The 17,836-nt window shown below is 34.3% G+C and overlaps 1 protein-coding gene across 1 annotated transcript in view; it reads left to right on the top strand.

The window, feature by feature from the left end:
- eIF2A (eukaryotic translation initiation factor 2A) overlaps positions 1–12,964 on the top strand; it is a 101,040-nt gene extending 88,076 nt beyond the window's left edge. Inside the window, exon 18 of the mRNA XM_085825993.1 lies at positions 12,793–12,964. Coding sequence (XP_085682119.1) covers positions 12,793–12,855 — 63 coding nt within the window. The 3' untranslated portion in view covers positions 12,856–12,964. The remainder of the gene's footprint in view (positions 1–12,792) is intronic.
- Positions 12,965–17,836: the final 4,872 nt, after the last annotated feature.

The raw sequence follows: 17,836 nt of genomic DNA, 5'->3' as shown, positions 1-17,836 counted from the left end.
TGAGCTAAGGGAGACAACTGACGTAGCCAACCCATCTCCAAAACCATTTTTTTCCCATAGGGCAGCAAGTTGAAAAATCTGAACTGCAGGCATAGCGGAGCTAGTCAACACATGGAACTGACTCTGTTAGCTCATATAAACCCAGTAGGAACACGCCTTTAAGGGTCTGAAATCCTGAATTCTGTGGTTTACACTCTGGAACAGAATTTAATTTGTTTTGAGATTCTTTTGAGGTACTCTATATGGTGGTTCAAGAAGAGATACTACTTTTTAAAGGGATTCAAACTGTCCATGCTGATTATCTATTAGCAGCCTTGTATTGGTTATAGATGACACTCACTTGCTTGCAGTTGCCATGTATGGTGAACAGCTGCAACAGCTTAAAATTAGTTGGGGATGTGAAGAGTTATAGCATACCTGCCAACCTCTGAAGATAAAAATTCAGAAGATTTCTCCCCCAAATTCAGAAGATTTCTCCAAAATTCAGAAGAACACGAAGAATTGATATCATGCTTTGATATTGAAAAAATAACAATTTATACTAATGTTACATAAAAAAATTATTGCAATGAATTTAGAGTGCATTTTTTGGCTTTAGCCAAAAATTCTTTGGAAAATTTCCTGTCATAACAATTAGTTTCCTCATAACATTTAGCAATTAAAATGTTTTCTAGAGTTTTTGGTGAAATTGAAGAACGAAACATAGTTTTGTTTTTCTTCACAACACTGAAGACTCTCTCGCACTCAGCATTACTGTGTGGAATTACGAGAATAGCAGATAAAACTCTTGCTAGTCTTATCATATTTTGGTGTTCCATCAGCTCTTTTTATTCTTTTTAAGGTACCAACAAGGACATCAAGTCTATCTTCTCCAGAACTGGCAAAGTCTTCAAGCTGTGCAGCAGAAAATTGGTTCTGTAGTTCATCTAAAGCATCATTATGCATTCATTTTCTTTAATTGTTAACAAAAATGGAAATTTATCAATAAAAAAACGAATCTTTTCAAAAGATGAAACATCCGTCTGAAAAGTTGACCGGCGTGATCGGCAGCGCTTAGCGGCACGTTGTGTTCGATGAGGAATGTAGTAAACAAACACTCTGCCAAAATGACATAGGCATCCGAATTCGTAGCCGAATTTGAAAAAAAAATAATCCACTTTCTTTGACGTTGTCGAAGCCGAAGCATTAAGTTCATGATTTTTAGACTTAACATGCTTCACAATGTCGCTTTTTACACCGTGACTTATTATGAAGTCACACACGCACACGTTGCAAAATGCAGTTATTTCCTTTGAAGGATTCTTTAATTGTTGGAAATTCGGCTTTGTAGGCAGGCGGAAAATATTGAGAATACGGTTTTTTTGAACTTATTTCGTAACAACGATGTATTAAGAAAATTCGTATCACGTGCAAACAAAACAAAACAGAAAAAAAAAACCCATAATGCGACAATCCACGCTCGCTGAGTAATTCCCTTGCTGCTGAAGCGAACTCCAAAAAAATAATCTGGCGCCCACAAAGAAAAGAGTGGGAGAAACAAATTCAGTGCATTGGATTGGCTGGTTAAGTGGCGAGTTGGTAGAAACCGCAGGTTACTGGATTCGAAGGAGTCGGAAGTTGGCGGTAAAACACGATGCAATTGGCGAAAAATTCTAAAATTTCGACAAAAATCACTAAAAACACTTGAAAAAGGAAAAAAATCGTAAAAAATGGATTATGATTGTAAAATCGTAAAGACAAACGCATTTTTGTAAAAATTACGAAAAATTCGTAAAAGTTGGCAGGTATGGTTATAGGGAAGTCAGAAGATGCTGAAGGATAAATACAAGCTTGTGACATATGGATTTAATGTGCTATTCAAGGGCTCACATTTTAAGATTCTGCTGTTCTGATTTACAAAATAAAATTAGAAATGAACTAAAGGCCAATAATTACAAAAGTTAGCTAACTAGCAATAATTGGGAATAATAAAAATAGATTTGTTGTGTAAAGTACGATCAGAGTTATTGCTTACCATTTAATACCTTATTCTACATTATTAGTTTTATTATTTAGCAGTATTCTAATAAGTTATTAGAATCAGTTTATAATGCGAATTATATTCATAATAATATTTAGTTATGAGTTAGAAAGTAACAAATAATGTACTGAGTTACAACAATACTTCATGTAAACTTATAAATTATTATTGCCAGTAATATTTATTAATATTTTCAATGTTTATTATTATTACAAACTAAAGTGCTAAATAATTAAAGCTTGTGCTATTATATCAACAATGAGATAATGGTGCATTAAGGTTTGAAAATAAATGTAACTCTAAAGATCTGGTATAGGCATATGTATGTTAATAACAGAGGTATGGAACCAATCACATTAAAGCATGGCAGTCAGCAGCGCCTATATAATAAAACAAGTGTCTGGAAAAGTTGTTAGATTAGTTACTGCTGCAATGGCACGTTATCAAGAGTTAAGTGAGTTTGAACATGGTGTCACTATTGGCATATGAGAGATGGGACATAGCTTTTCAGAGGTAACAGTAAAATTTAGATTTTTGCATATAGCTATTTCATGAGTGTACTATGAATATCGCAGTAAAACATCAAACACCCAACATCGCTGTGGCCAGAAAAAGCTTGTGAAAGAATGACACCAATGATGACTGATGAGAATCGTTTAACCCCTTCGAGCCGGGTAGCGAAAACGCGCGCTTATTGCTGAGGCCGGCAGTGTGTTACGCGAGCGTCTCTCCAGGGCCGGGGGCTTTTTTGCTACTAAGCCTAAATCCATGAAATTTCCGAAGTATCAACGCATTGTTTAATAATGCTCTATAGAGTATTTAAATGGCTTATGCTTTATAGATATTTTTATATATATACTTTAATTACCTTACTTCTTGTTTAAATGCATATTTTACACATTTTATTTTAAATACTCACCATTTTATGAATTTTAACATTATACATCTGAAAACTAAATATATTACTTAAAATTCTCTTTTCGTAAGAAAAATTTGAAAACAGGGATCTACACACAGTCCTACGTTATATTCCTTGCACTCGTAATAACTCATTTGCCGTTTTGGAGGATTTTTCCGGGAACGTGAACAAACGAAGCATCGTCGTTTCATTTTCTTATCAGTCTCTTCTGAACAAAGTTTTGGAAAATGTCTTTCAGTTAATCTGCACAGATTTAATGATTCTGCTGATCTTGGTGTGATATTAACATTGGTGCTTTTAGAAGAATATCGATAAATAATTTGATTAACTAAATTAAGCCGATAATTCAGGAGAGGAAGATTTTTTTTACTTTTTTGTTGAAAAGAGTATTGGTGTTAAATACAGCCATATCCATGATATTGAAGAAAAGCTTCTTATACTATTTATGAGTTTTTCTGAAAGATGGGTACTGAATAATGACGGAATCGCTTAAATCTACTCATCCCATATTTTTGTTGTATTCTACGATACACTCTGGCTCCATTATAGGATTAGATGTTGCTCGATCTTTTTTACCAGTATCACACATTTTTGCATCATGCATAGTTGATATCATTAACACTTCTCGTCTATCTTTGAAAGCAGTTAAGTTTTTCTTTTTCTGCAAAACCAACATCTCACCGATTTTCATTTTGGGCGGCGGAAAATTTTCAGGCATTCCTTTCCTTCTCTTCATTACAGTCCCACATGTATTTGTTTGTAGTGCAAAGAGTTCTTCTGCAAATGATGGAGACATAAAAAAAACGATCAATATATAAATGGTACCCTTGACCAGAAAGTTCTTCAAGTAGAGATTTGACAACTCTTTTCCCATATAATCCTAAAGTTTCCTTTAACGCTGTATCTTTTCCCGCATAAATGATAAAATCGTATATGTATCCTGATTCAGATTCACTTAATTTATAAAGTTTACTTCCATATCGCGACCGTTTAGAAGGGACGTATTGGCGAAATCCAAGTCTTCCTTTCCACAGTAATAAACTTTCATCTATTGATATATTCCTCTCACGGGTGTAAGCGGACTTGAAATTTTCAATTATTTTATTTAAAACCGGTTGAAGCTTTCCGATTTTTTTGGCATTGCTGCTAGTAAAATGTAAATATCTAAGAATTACAACGTATCGATCACGACTCATTACGCTATTAAAAAATGGCGTTGCAAGCACGGTATTCATTGAAAAGTACATTTTGATTGTGGGTTTCTTTATAATGCTCATCAAAATTGTTAGAGCAAAGAAAACAAATATTTCTTCCACTGTAACAGGTAAATACTTCAAAGCAGTTGCTCCAGATTCATCCTCAGGATATTTACTCCTCTGATACAGATTAGTCTCTTCAGTAATTAATTTCATTATTGTATCATCAAAATAATACCTAAAGAATTCAATTTCTTCTTCAACCGAATTATCCACTTTAATTCCAGGAACAGCTTTAAATGGTAATTCCGATAAATTTTCTATTGTGGATGACCATGGAGAAGTACTTGCTTTTGACGTACTCGGCATACAGATGTTTGAAATGTCCTCATCATCATTGGATTCATCAGATTCTTTATGATCAGAATATATTATAGTATCACCATCACTACTATCAGAATCTGTTTCAGAATCAATATCTGAAATATTTTGCATCATTTCTGCTATTTCATGCTCTGATAAAAATTTTCAACGCTTCGACATTGCAATGGTAAAAACAGAAAAAATTCACGTCTAACAAGATCAAATTATTTTCTAAATATTGAGCTGCAAACCGAAATACCCAACGCTTTAGTGAAAATAAAACTTCTCTACTATAAACAGCTACCATGTGCGAATTTAAAGAGACGTCATAAATCACGCCATTCGGAAACATTTACTTCCCCTTTTGCTTATATAATCAAAAACACGTGTATGCGAGTCATGCTTCTCTCATTTCGAGTTCAAGGTCTAATGTACATGTATCTGAAACCATATGGACATACAGTGCCATCTTGTGGCAGAAATTATAGTTTGAAAAATGTTCCAAAGTACTGGCACAAATACGTGACAGTAGGTAGAGAACGGAAAAATACTCTGTCACGCCTGCGTGTCGGCCGGTAGATAAGTACGTTCGTTGCTGGCACGTATACGTGACAGTCGGCGCGAAGGGGTTAATGTGACAGAGAAGAAATCCTTCCTCGAATTGCTGCAGATTTCAATGATGTGGCATCAACAAATGTCAGTGTGCAAACTATTCAATGGATTATTATAGGTATGGGATTTTGGTGCCTAGTCCACTCATGTGCACCATTGTTGACTGCGCGACACAGAGTTTTGCACCTTACCTGGGCTTGCCATTAGACTGTTGATGACTGTAACTGCATTGTCTGGTTTGATGAGTCTAATTTCCAAATGTATAGATGCGGACATAACATCATGAATCCTACATGTTAACAGGGAAATGCTGCAGCTAGTGGAGGCTCTGTCATGGTATAGTGGTTGTGTGCAGTTGTCATGCTATGGGACCCTTCATATGTCTAGATATGATTCTGTCAGGTGACAGATATGTAAGTATCCTGTGCAGTCACTTGCACCCATTCATGTCCATTGTGCATTCCGATGAACTTGGACATTTCCAGTAGGACAATGTGGTACCCCACACATTGAGAGTTGCTGCCAAGTGGCTCCAGGAACACTTCTGACTTTAGACACCTTTGTTGGTCACCTGGATCCCCCAGATATGAACATTATTGGGCATATCTGGGATGCCTTGCAACCTTCTGTTCAGAAGAGATCTCTAACCCCTCTCACTCATATGGATTTGTGAATGCCCTGCAGGATTCATGGCATGAATTACCTCCAGTACACCTTCAGATATTAGTAGAGGCCATGCCATGTCGTGTTGAGAACTTCTCCGTACTTATGGGGGCTCTACACAATATTAGGCAGGTGTACCAGTTTTTTTGGCTCTTCAGCGTATATACTTCTGTCCTAGACAGAGTAACTGAATTTTTTAATTTGGATAAAGCATACTGTTGTTGGTCCTGAAACAGCCACCAATAACATGTATGCCACCAACAATTCTTGAAATAATTTATATCAACAAATTTGATAATGAAAACTGTGTGCTTAGCAGTAAAATAGTTGAATAATGCATTGAATTATGAGCTACTAAGATACTATTCCAAAACCTTTTCTACATCTCTTTGGTGTGTGGATGTTATTGCTTCTTAATGGTCTATAGTTGAAGTTATTTTTCATGTCTTCTCTTATTGCAGACATTTTTCAGAATTGCAGAAAGTATAAAATTTGTCATAAAGTTATCTATATTGGCAGCTTAGGTATATCATTCTTTTACACCATAATTTGAATCATTATGATAGTTGGTACAAACAAATTTGGATAATTACCTTGGTTTGTACATTATGGTTGGCACAACCAAGTCAAAAATATTTTCTCCCTTCATTGTTTAAAAGTGTAGCTTTGCGGTATCTTAACTTTAAATTAATAAACCTAAGAATACATCACTGCGAGTGGACTGTAAAATTGAACCTTTATTCGCGGTTTGAACTTTCGAACACAACACAGCACAAAGTAAAACGACAGAGTTACAATTAGCGGTTTTAAGAATGCAAGAACAAAATGCGAACTACGCATACAATCTGCGCATTGCGAAATAATATCTCACAGACAGGCAGAGAGCTCTGGTGGCTGAAACATTCCGCCCGGCGTTGAAACATCGTTTCAAACTAAATAGCTTTTACAAAATGAAATTATCATAACAATATTAAATTATGCAAAAATGTATCATCAAAATATTCACAAGAAAACATAATATGTAATTATGCAATGAAACTAAATTGTTCTGAAAACAGATGCACAGAAGCCTTGATACAATTCAGGAACTTATATAGCTAAAGCAAAGTACAAAGTTATAATGCTTTAGGAAAAAAACTTAATCATTGATAAGCAAAACACTAAGTTTGTGAATTGGCCTTTTGAAAACTCCGTTAGCGGTTTTGATCTTCACGATACGCACAATATTATCTGAGCTAGGAAAAAGTTCCAGCACTCTTCCTAATTTCCATCGTAGCGGGGGTAAATTGTCTTCCTTTATGATAACTAAATCATTAACCTTTAAATTAGGTTGCACTTTCAACCATTTTGAACGTCGTTGCAAATTAGAAATGTATTCATTGGACCATCTTTTCCAAAAGCTTTGAAACATTTTCTCAACAAGCTTCCAACGTTGCAATATAGGAATTTTTTGATCGTGTAAACTTTCTTCTGGTAAGGCAGTTAGCGGGGTACCAATTAAAAAATGGCCTGGCGTAAGTGCAGAAAATTCTGATGGATCTTCAGACAGTGGACACAACGGTCGCGAATTTAAACAAGCTTCAATTTGAGCTAGCAATGTCATAAATTCTTCTTGCGTTAGAAGTTGTTCACCTATGGTTCGCTTGAGATGTAACTTTGTAGATTTGACTGCAACTTCCCATAATCCTCCAAAATGTGGCGCTGTGGGAGGATTAAATATTCACTTAATACCTTCAGTAGAGCAATATTTATTAACCAATTCATTTTCCTTCAAGGAGTTTATTACTCTTTTCAATTCCTTATCTGCAGCAATAAAATTTGTGCCACAATCGCTATGCACTTCTATCGGTTTTCCTCTTCGAGATACAAAGCGCTTCAAAGCGGCAATAAATGATTCTGATGTAAGATTACCTACTAATTCAATATGTATAGCTCTTGTAGTAAAACACACGAATACACAAATGTAGCATTTCATTGGTTTTACTCCTCGACCTTGCCTGGGCTTCACTTGAAATGGCCCGGCGTAGTCAATTCCAACTTTGGAGAAAACCTTTGACGGAACGACTCTAGACGATGGTAAATCAGACATTATCTGGGTAGATGTTTTAGCTCGTACACGATGACATTTCACACATTTCCAAATCTGTTGTCTTACAACTGACCTAGCGTGGATTATCCAATATTCTCTTCTAATTACTGATAGCAATAGCAGGGGGCCTGCATGAAGATGGAATATATGAAAATGATTCACTATAATCTGTGTTATGTGATGTTTCTTGGGCAACAAAATAGGATATTTTCTGTCCTGCGCGATGTTGGATTGTCTTAATCTTCCTCCAACGCGTATAAGTCCATTCTTATCGATAAACGGGTTCAAAGAAAGGATCTTACTATTTGAGTTTAACGGTTGATTCTTTTTCAGAAGATTATATTCATTAAAAAACTCATCCATTTGAACTACTCTAACAATTGCATTTCTAGCGTATTGCAATTCTTCGGTTTTAAGGTAACCCTGAAGTCTTGTTGCGGTAGATTTAGCTGAATTATTCGCAAACCGAAAACACCATGCGATGATTCTTTTAAGTTTCAAAAATGATGAAAGTTCATTAAGGACTGGAATTTGCGAAGCGACTGTTCCAATTGAACAAGAAATATTTTTCCGTTGTTCCCTTAAAGACTCTTCTGAAAATGGTAAGTTGATAGAGAACGGAATATTATTTGAATTAAGCCACTGAGGACCTGTCCACCACAAGTCATGAGTAGAAAGCTCTGAAGGCAAAAAACCTCTTGATGCGCAATCAGCTGGATTCTCCTTTCCTTTTATGTGATTCCAATGCGATGAAGGTAAGACTGATTGAATTTCTGAAACGCGGTTGGCTACGAAGGTTTGCCAGCGTGTTGGTTCTGATTGTATCCAGGACAAAACTATCATTGAATCACTCCATGCGTAAATACTGTCAACATGAATTTGCAATGAATTCTGCACAGCTTGAACCAAATGCACTAATAGAACTGCAGAGCAGAGTTCTAAACGAGGAATAGAGATTACTTTCAGGGGAGCTACGCGAGTTTTTGATGTTAGTAGCTGCACCGAAATTGAAGAATGATTTGAAGACTTTAAATAAATCACTGCGGCGTAAGCTTTCTCTGATGCGTCACAGAAACAATGAAGTTCTACATTTGTAGATTTGGGCAATAATACTCTCCTAGGAATATGAATGCATTCAAGATTTGCGATATCTTCACAATAGATTTTCCATCTTTGATTGATTTCATCTGGCAAGGGATCATCCCACGAGATTTGTAATTTCCATATGTCTTGAAGCAAGATTTTTGCTGCAACTATAAAAGGTGCTAACCAACCAAGTGGATCAAAGATTTTCGAAATAGAAGATAAAATTATTCTTTTAGTAGAACACTCTCTGTTTTCGAGATTTCCAAAGTGGCAAGTAAACTCGTCTTGCGTTGGATACCACTCCAAACCCAATAATTTTATTGATTTAGTATCAACTACTGTACATGAAGAATTTGAGTTCCGAGCACTCAAAGCAGTTTCCAAAATCGAGCGATCATTAGTACACCATTTATGCAATTGAAAGCCACCTTTTTGTAAAAGTTCTTTCAGTTGTGAAATTAACTCTACTGCGTTTTCTACTGTGTCTGAACCAAATAGGACATCATCAATATAACAATTGTGTAATATTATTTCAGCTGCCTTTGGGAATTTAGTTCCTTCGTCAATTGTTAGTTGTTTGAGTACGCGAGTAGCCAGGTATGAAGCGGAAGTAGTGCCGTACGTAACTGTGCACAACCTGTAAGTTTTAATCGGCTTCGATGGATCATCTCTCCAAAATATTTTTTGGTAATCGCGATCTTCATCACGAATTTGAACTTGTCGATACATTTTCAATAAGTCGCTAGTAATGGCTATGGGATAGCATCTAAACCTCAAAAGAATAGTAAATAAGTCGTCTTGCACCTTGGGACCATTCATTAGAGTGTCATTAAGCGATATCCCTGATGTAGTTTTGGCACTAGCATTGAAAACGACGCGTAGTTTTGTGGTAAGACTGGATTCTTTTAGCACGTGATGATGAGGTATATAATAATGAAAATTTACTTTATCTGGATTATCATCGGATAATTCTTCCATGTGTCCAAGTGATAAATATTCGGACATGAAGTCTTTATACTGTTGATATACTCCAGGAGTTTTTATTAATTTTTGTTCCAGACTAAGAAACTTGCGAAAGGCTGATGGTCTGGAATTACCCAACTCATTTCTTTTAGGCTTGAATGGCAGTTTTACTGAGTAACGACCCTTTTCACTACGCACGTGATTTTCCACGAAATGATTTTCACACAATCTTTCCTCTTTAGTTAAAGGTTTCGATGTGGGAATTTGTTCCAAATCCCAAAATGATTTAACTAATTCCTCCGTGTTTACGTTTAGCGTATTGACTGAAACCTGCTTACGGTTTGGGAATTCAAAATGTGTAGTTCCAGCAATTATCCATCCTAACTTAGAACAACATGCAAATGGAAGATTTTTGCCCCTTTTAATTACCTCGCCATTTATTAAAGTAAGGAATACATTAACTCCAAGTAAAATATCAATTTCTCCCGATTCATGAAATGTAGGATCTGCTAGAGTTAAATCCTGGAAATTTTCATATAAATTCAAAGGTAAAGTTACACTTGGAATGTTTCCTGTAATTTTGTCTATTATGTAAGCGGACGTTGAAATTCTGTAATTAGTATTAAAATGAGGTGTAAACAACAAGTCAACTTCTCCAGTAGTAGTTGTATTGAAAGTACCTAAGCATGACACTAATATCTTCGAATCCTTTATGCTCAATCCTAAATTGATAGCTGTTTTCCGACGAATGAATGATTTTTCACTGCCTGAATCTAGTAAACATCTACAATTTATGAATTCCTGGTTTGAGTTTTGAACCTTAATTAAAGCAGTACACAAAAGTACATGACTACGTTTACCATTAGCATGAGCACCAAAATGTTGATTTTCATAGTTGTTTGCACAAACAGTTGGAGAAACCTCACTCAAAGTGTTTTCTGGTTTAATTTGCGATTTCGGAACAAACACTTGTGCTTCCGGTGAAGGGAATCTAGATGCATGTTTTGGTTTGAAATTATTTTCTAAATGCAAAATGCTATGATGATGCTTAAAACAATGCTTGCAGGTGTTTGCACTCTTACACATTTTAACTTTATGGACATTAGACAAGCAATTAAAACAAAGTTTATTAGTCTTAACAAACTCTATTCGTTTTCGCACTGGTAAATTTAAAAAATTAGAACACCTGTATAAAAAATGATCTTCTTTACAAAATAAGCAGGTAGAATTAGAAATCAGAGAAGTAACCCTATTATACACTGGTTTATCTGATTTATGCGTTTTACTAACTAAAGGTTTACTGTTCTGTAATGTTCTAGCGTAATTCTTCAAAAATTCTATCAAGTCATTCAACTTTGGTATTTCGTCTTTTTTTAATTGACGCTCCCACCACAACTTTGTCGAAACGTCAAGTTTTTGCAAAATAATATACAACAACAAAGTATCACTAAAATTATCTATCCTTTGATCTAATATTTCCAATGAGCGAGTTATTTCGTTTACGTTATCTACTAAACTTAATATCGAGGATGCAGATTCCGTTTGTAATTGTGAAACGTTAAGAATTCTTTTAATAAAAGCAAATATCTGTTCTCTCTTGTTAGAAAATCTCTCTTCTAGTAAATTCCAAGCAATACTGAAATTTTGATCAGCTATGGGAATTGACTGAATAATGCGATAAGCATCATTTTTCAAAGAACTCTTTAAATATTGTAATTTTTGAGCTCCAGAAAGATTTGGATTGTTGCGAACACTAGCGTTAAATAAATCTTTAAATGTTATCCATTCGGTTAAATTTCCGCTAAATGTGGGTAAAGATAATTTCGGTAACTTTAAACTTTCAGAGATTGATTCAGGTACGACAGGTTTGTCGCCATTTGCATTTACGACCTTGTAAACCTTTAACTTACGAATAATTTTTAAGTGAACCTCCTCAATTTTCTCTAAAATCGACTGTTCTTCCTCAACGAAAGTGTCTATTTTTTCATCATCACAATTTGTATAAATTTCTCTAAATAGAGATTTAAAATCTTCCTTAAAAATTTTACATTTTTCTAAGATTAATTCAGCTTCAGCATTATCTAAGTTATCATAATCTATTCTCTCAATAAATTTAGTTAACTGTGTTTTCAAAACTTTCTTTCGTTTTTTTTCTATATCTGACATTTTGAAAATATTCTAAATTCTCGATTTTACTAATACTTTAAACACAACAATAGTAGCAATAAGGAAATCTCAAATGCAATTAAAATGCGTTAACTATTTCACTCACCTCGAACACTGTATTCATTCCGTAAGTCTTGAGAATTCTAAACCGAAATTGCATTATCAACTCCATTACGGACACGTAGAATTCTTATTCACAAGCGCGGGTTTTTCTCGAAGCTCCGGCGTATGACGACCAAATAATGTAGCTTTGCGGTATCTTAACTTTAAATTAATAAACCTAAGAATACATCACTGCGAGTGGACTGTAAAATTGAACCTTTATTCGCGGTTTGAACTTTCGAACACAACACAGCACAAAGTAAAACGACAGAGTTACAATTAGCGGTTTTAAGAATGCAAGAACAAAATGCGAGCTACGCATACAATCTGCGCATTGCGAAATAATATCTCACAGACAGGCAGAGAGCTCTGGTGGCTGAAACAAAAAGTATAATAATAAGAATTTTAAGAGTTTGTACAGGAAAATTGCTTTATTGCATATTTCATAGAAATAATTATTAACCATATGTTGAAAAATTCATATTAAATAACCACCTCAGTTTTAAATATAGTTTTATCTTGTGTAATTTTAGATTCAAGTTAATTGTTAGCTAGCTGTGAATTTAATAGCAAGTTGTGTACTTAATAGTATTTTTCTTTTATTTATGAACAGCTGGAAAAAATCAAGAAGGCTGGAGAATTAGAAGCAGAATTGGCAAAACTTCAGCTGAATTAAAAACTCAGCTTTTATTGTGGTGCTTGCGATCGCAGAATGTGTTCTCAATTTTGTACACTGTGATATAAACAAGGTACTCGTGCATCTGAATAAATTTTTATGCAAATAATTTCTTCTGACTATTTTCAGAATTATATGTGGTTTCAGGTAGTGGCTATTATTATTTTTCAATTAAAAAATGAAATGTCTGAAATTTAGTTTGTTTGCAGTTAAGCAAACAAACTAAATTTGCAAAACTGTATGAAAAGTAATATTTGCTTAGTTATAATTTAAATTAAAAAAATTGTGAACTACTTTGTGCACTACATTACATATTTTCTTGCAGTCCTATGTCCATTTTGGCAGAAAAAACAAGCAACTATGGATCACAAATGTTTAAAGTATTAAACTGTGCTGTTAGCTAATGAGCATTTTGGCATTTTAATTTCATAATATCTGTATTGGTTGTTATTTTTTTCTAATCACATTTGGTAAGATTAATTAAAGAAAAATTCATGTTAAATTGAACAACAGAATAATCATGCAAACACTGATTTGCTGTCTGGGTATATGAATCCATTTCTGTACATAGTGCTTTATCATTACATTATTATGCAACTCTTCAGTTTTAGAAGTTCTGCTTCATAGCTATTTGAGTACCTATTATTCATCTGAGTGGATTCATCTCCGACACAGCATTCTAAGTGCATGACCTTTATCTAGATGATTTATTTTACTGCACCGATTATAAAATGCCATTAAAACTTAAACTGATCATTTCTTCTTATTACTGTGATTTACTTTTTTGATTTGCAAATTTTAAGAGGACCAATTCTAAAAAGTTCAAGCAGTACAAATGTTACCTTTCTATGCAAATATTTTTATGATAATTTTTACTCTGAAAACCTGTCACATCCTTCAAATGAAATCTTAACCTTTTTATCTAGTCTCCAATCCTTGTAATTATCTTTACTAAAAGTTTACATTATAAAAAAATTATCTAATGTATGATAATGACTGAATATAAATTTAGTATCAGAATTTGCCATTTTTAATCATCTTTTTTAGCTTATGGCTAAAAAATAAATTAGAATAAAATAAGGCTCATTTTTTAACATTATTCAATAATATTCTTTGATTTGCTAATATGCAGCACTCTTTAATTTGTTACATAGGTTATGCTGAAGGAATTTTCATCAAAGTAATTTATAAGTTTTCAGATGCTAAAAATATGTTAATATTCTTCTGCAGTTTTATTACTTGGCAATTATATAAAAAAATTCCCCCCCAAAAAATTTGATTTTTTTTCATGGAGGGGAAACATTTTTCTGAAAATATATAAATATTTTATTGAATCATGTATACTGACCATCATACAAGGTTGTCACTCAAACGGGAAAATAAAATTCCCTGACTTTTCCAGGTGTATTTTAAGAAAATGCCAGTCTATCCTGGTACTGAGTGTTGGTTGTGCTGAGAGGTAAATTAATTATGGTACTGTTTGTAAACACAAAAATTTGTCAATTACATATGACTTAAACATATATAATCCCAAAACCATTTTTATTATAACTATAATAGGAGTTATTTTCTCCACTGAAGATCAAGATTAGAATATGCCCAATCTAGATCAAAAAATGTCTTTTTTTGCAGACATTTTGCAGCTAAATGAAAGAAAGAAATTTGTTTAATGATATTTTAAAATAAATTCCAGTATTTTATATTTTTTATTTAGCAGCATACATAAGCAAAAAATATGTGCGTTAAATTTTGTGATGCTATGTCATCGTATTGCTACAAACAAATTTGGATAATTACCTTGGTTTGTACATTATGGTTGGCACAACCAAGTCAAAAATATTTTCTTAAAAATTTATTATATTAATTAGTTTCGGGACTATGCTAGAGAAAATTGCCTGAAATTCGAAAGTATTAAATAAACTTGGAAGAAGTCACATTAAATGGTACAAACAACATTAAAATAAATTACTTAAAGATTAAAAACTGAATTACAATAATCAGTGATATTTTGGCGAATATAAATATATTAAATGGTTAACCTAGATGACTGATTACTATTTTTTTATGTCACTGCAAAACGATACGGCATTTATTAAAAAAGGGGGAAAAAAGGTTTAAAAGATTTTGTTGTAAAATTCTAGTATATGGTATGGCAAGATTTTGAAAACTGTCACAAAATGACCCATTTACTGCACATCTTAGTGTATCAAAACCCCGCATGTACCATATACTAGGACTGAACAGATTTTGTTTCATGAGAGAATGGAAAGGTATTTTGTTTTGTTCAACATGCACTGCACGTGTGATTCTTGAGGTTTCTGGAAACCATGGTGCTGAACAGTTGATTTGCTTTTCTAAAAGACAATCTGATTGGAACTGCAAAAATTAGCTCTACGCCAGCTGCCCGAACATTCACGATACATAATTCGCTGCCCAGAAAGTGATAGTTTCCAGTGTTGCTATAAAAATTGCATTTTTAAGGGATTCCCATATGAAATTCCTCAAATTTGATTAAAATATTTAAATTTTCGAATTCCCTGATTTTCTCCAGTTTTTCAGGTAGCATGGCAACTCTGTCCAGTATCTTTTATTATCTTTCTGATAGTAACCTAATTCCATGCTCACGAAATTTCTGAGGTTTGATATCCTCAGGAACAACTTCATGCACAAGGTAACCAAACAAGTTCTTGCCGCTTCCGATACGATACTGGAAGAGTGAACCCAAATATAAAAAAAAGTCGCCAAGCCTGGCAATGAAGCGGTTAGGATGGGAGTCCAGACATTAACCAAGAGTATAAAAGCGCAATGTATTTGTACTTCAAACATAACTCACACAGCGACTGATTGAAATGGATATGCCAAAGGCGCTTGTTCGGAGTTGTTTGCTGCATGATTTTAAAGTGGACTTGTCAACAGCAAAATCAAGTCACCGAATTTGCCAGGCCTTTGGAGATGATGCCGTTATTGAACGAACCACTAAGCAATGGTTCCATAAGTTCAGGGGATATATCTCTTAGTGATGAACCACACAGCACTGAACGATAAGGCCTCGACATCAGCCATAGAGCATGACAAGTAGCCAAACATGTGGTGAGCTTGCTGCACACTTCCAGGTATCTGATGAAACGATCAAACTCTATAGGAAAGACATACAAGCTGAGCAAGTGGGTACCCCACTCACTGTCCGATGGAAACAAGCAACTGCGTGTCGCTGCCTGTTTGTTATTGCTTGCTTGGCACCACAATGCATCCTTATTTGATCGAGTACTACCTGTGATGAAAATTGGGTACAGTGTATACAGTGGTGGCCAAAATTGTGGACACTTTTGGAAATTTTTATGTTTTTGAACTTTGTATGCTTATAGAAAACGTTACGTTTCACAAAATGCAAACTTGTATGTATCATTTTAAAGAGAATTTATTACTGAATTCAATACAAAACACAAAATTCAATTATTTACAATAAAAAAAAGTTAAATGCTAATAGTTATCGATATACATTAGATAGTGATGATTGCAGTGAGTTATCAGTACTTAGTAGGGTACCCTTTATTTTTGATTACAGCTTCACATCGACGTTTCATTGAGCGGACGAGAGTTTTAAGCTCTTCTTTCGTTATTACATGATGCCAGAAAACAATTATAGCCTCAATTAGTTACCTTTTATTTGATGGGCGCCTCATTCGGACAAGAGTTTTCAAACAGTGCCACAAATTTTCGATAGGATTGAGGTCAGGACTGTTTCCTGGCCATGACAACAATTTAATGCTCTTTGTATGAAACCACTCTTTCGATATTTTGGCTGTGTGGCAAGGAGCAGAATCCTGTTGAAAAATAAACGAAGCATTGTTGGGAAAGAGATCTCTGATGTAAGGTAGAAGTTTTGGTTCTAGAATAGTGTCAATATATTTTCTGGCATTCAGGGTCCCATCGGTGGCATGAAGGCGACCAATACCATCTGCTGACATGCATGACCAAATCATTACACTAACTGGGTTCTTCACAGTTGTTTGAATGCAGTCAGGATGTAGCTCTTCTCCTATTCTACGTCTTACATATTTTCGCTCATCACTACCGAATAACGATATCTTAGTTTCATCACTTCATATAACTTGTGACCACTGATCATCTGTCCAATTAATGTGTTCCTTTGCCCACTGTAGCCTTTTTTCGTTGCTGAAAATTAAGATAAGGCTTTTTTTGTGGAATTCTACCTCTCAGTCCAACATCTGTTAACCTTCTCCCGATTGTTCTTGAACTGACAGAAACACCAGCATCATTCAGATCACTTCTGATGGCCGCTGATGACATTTTTCTATCTTGGAGACATAGTCCTTTTATTCTTCTGTCGTCAATAGATGTGGTGCACCTTTTTAGGCCTTTTCCTTCTTTGGTTTTTATTGAATTGGTCTCCTGATATCGTAAACAAAACTTTCGGATTCCAGATGTAGTCACTGAACCACTCACCTGTCTTGCAATTTCAGCATAGGAAAGACCACTTTCTCGTAACACAATAATATTACATCTCTTTCTAGGTGTCCAATCTACTCTTTTATTTGATGTCATTGCTTCTTGACTAAATATTAAAAATTTTTACAAAAATTCCTACTTGTAATTGCAGTGTATAAGAAACAGGTCCTCCTTCTACAGAACAAAGCAAAATAATGAATTGTTTCAAGTGTAAACATGATGTCAGCTTCTACTGGCAGTTACTAACATTTGATTGGTTCTCAGAACAAGAACAGTGATTGGCCAGAAAATCTAGACATTACAAACCACTTCATAACTGTGTTTTTTATTTATATTAAAGTACATATAACTTTTTTTGTATTGCAAATAATTGAATTTTGTTAGTTAATCAAAATCAAGTTAGATTAATCAAAAATATAATATGTGGCTGATGCAAATTTTACTCTCTTGATATTAAATGCAAAATAAAATTCTAAGACAGAAACATCACAAAGGGGTGATACAAACAAAC

The sequence above is a fragment of the Stegodyphus dumicola genome, chromosome 10 (genome assembly GCF_044657685.1).
Source record: "Stegodyphus dumicola isolate Sdum_Otavi_A_Nest chromosome 10, ASM4465768v1".
NCBI lineage: Eukaryota > Metazoa > Arthropoda > Arachnida > Araneae > Eresidae > Stegodyphus > Stegodyphus dumicola.
Note: the sequence above shows the minus strand (reverse complement) of the source record. Positions and strands in the feature narration are given on the sequence as shown.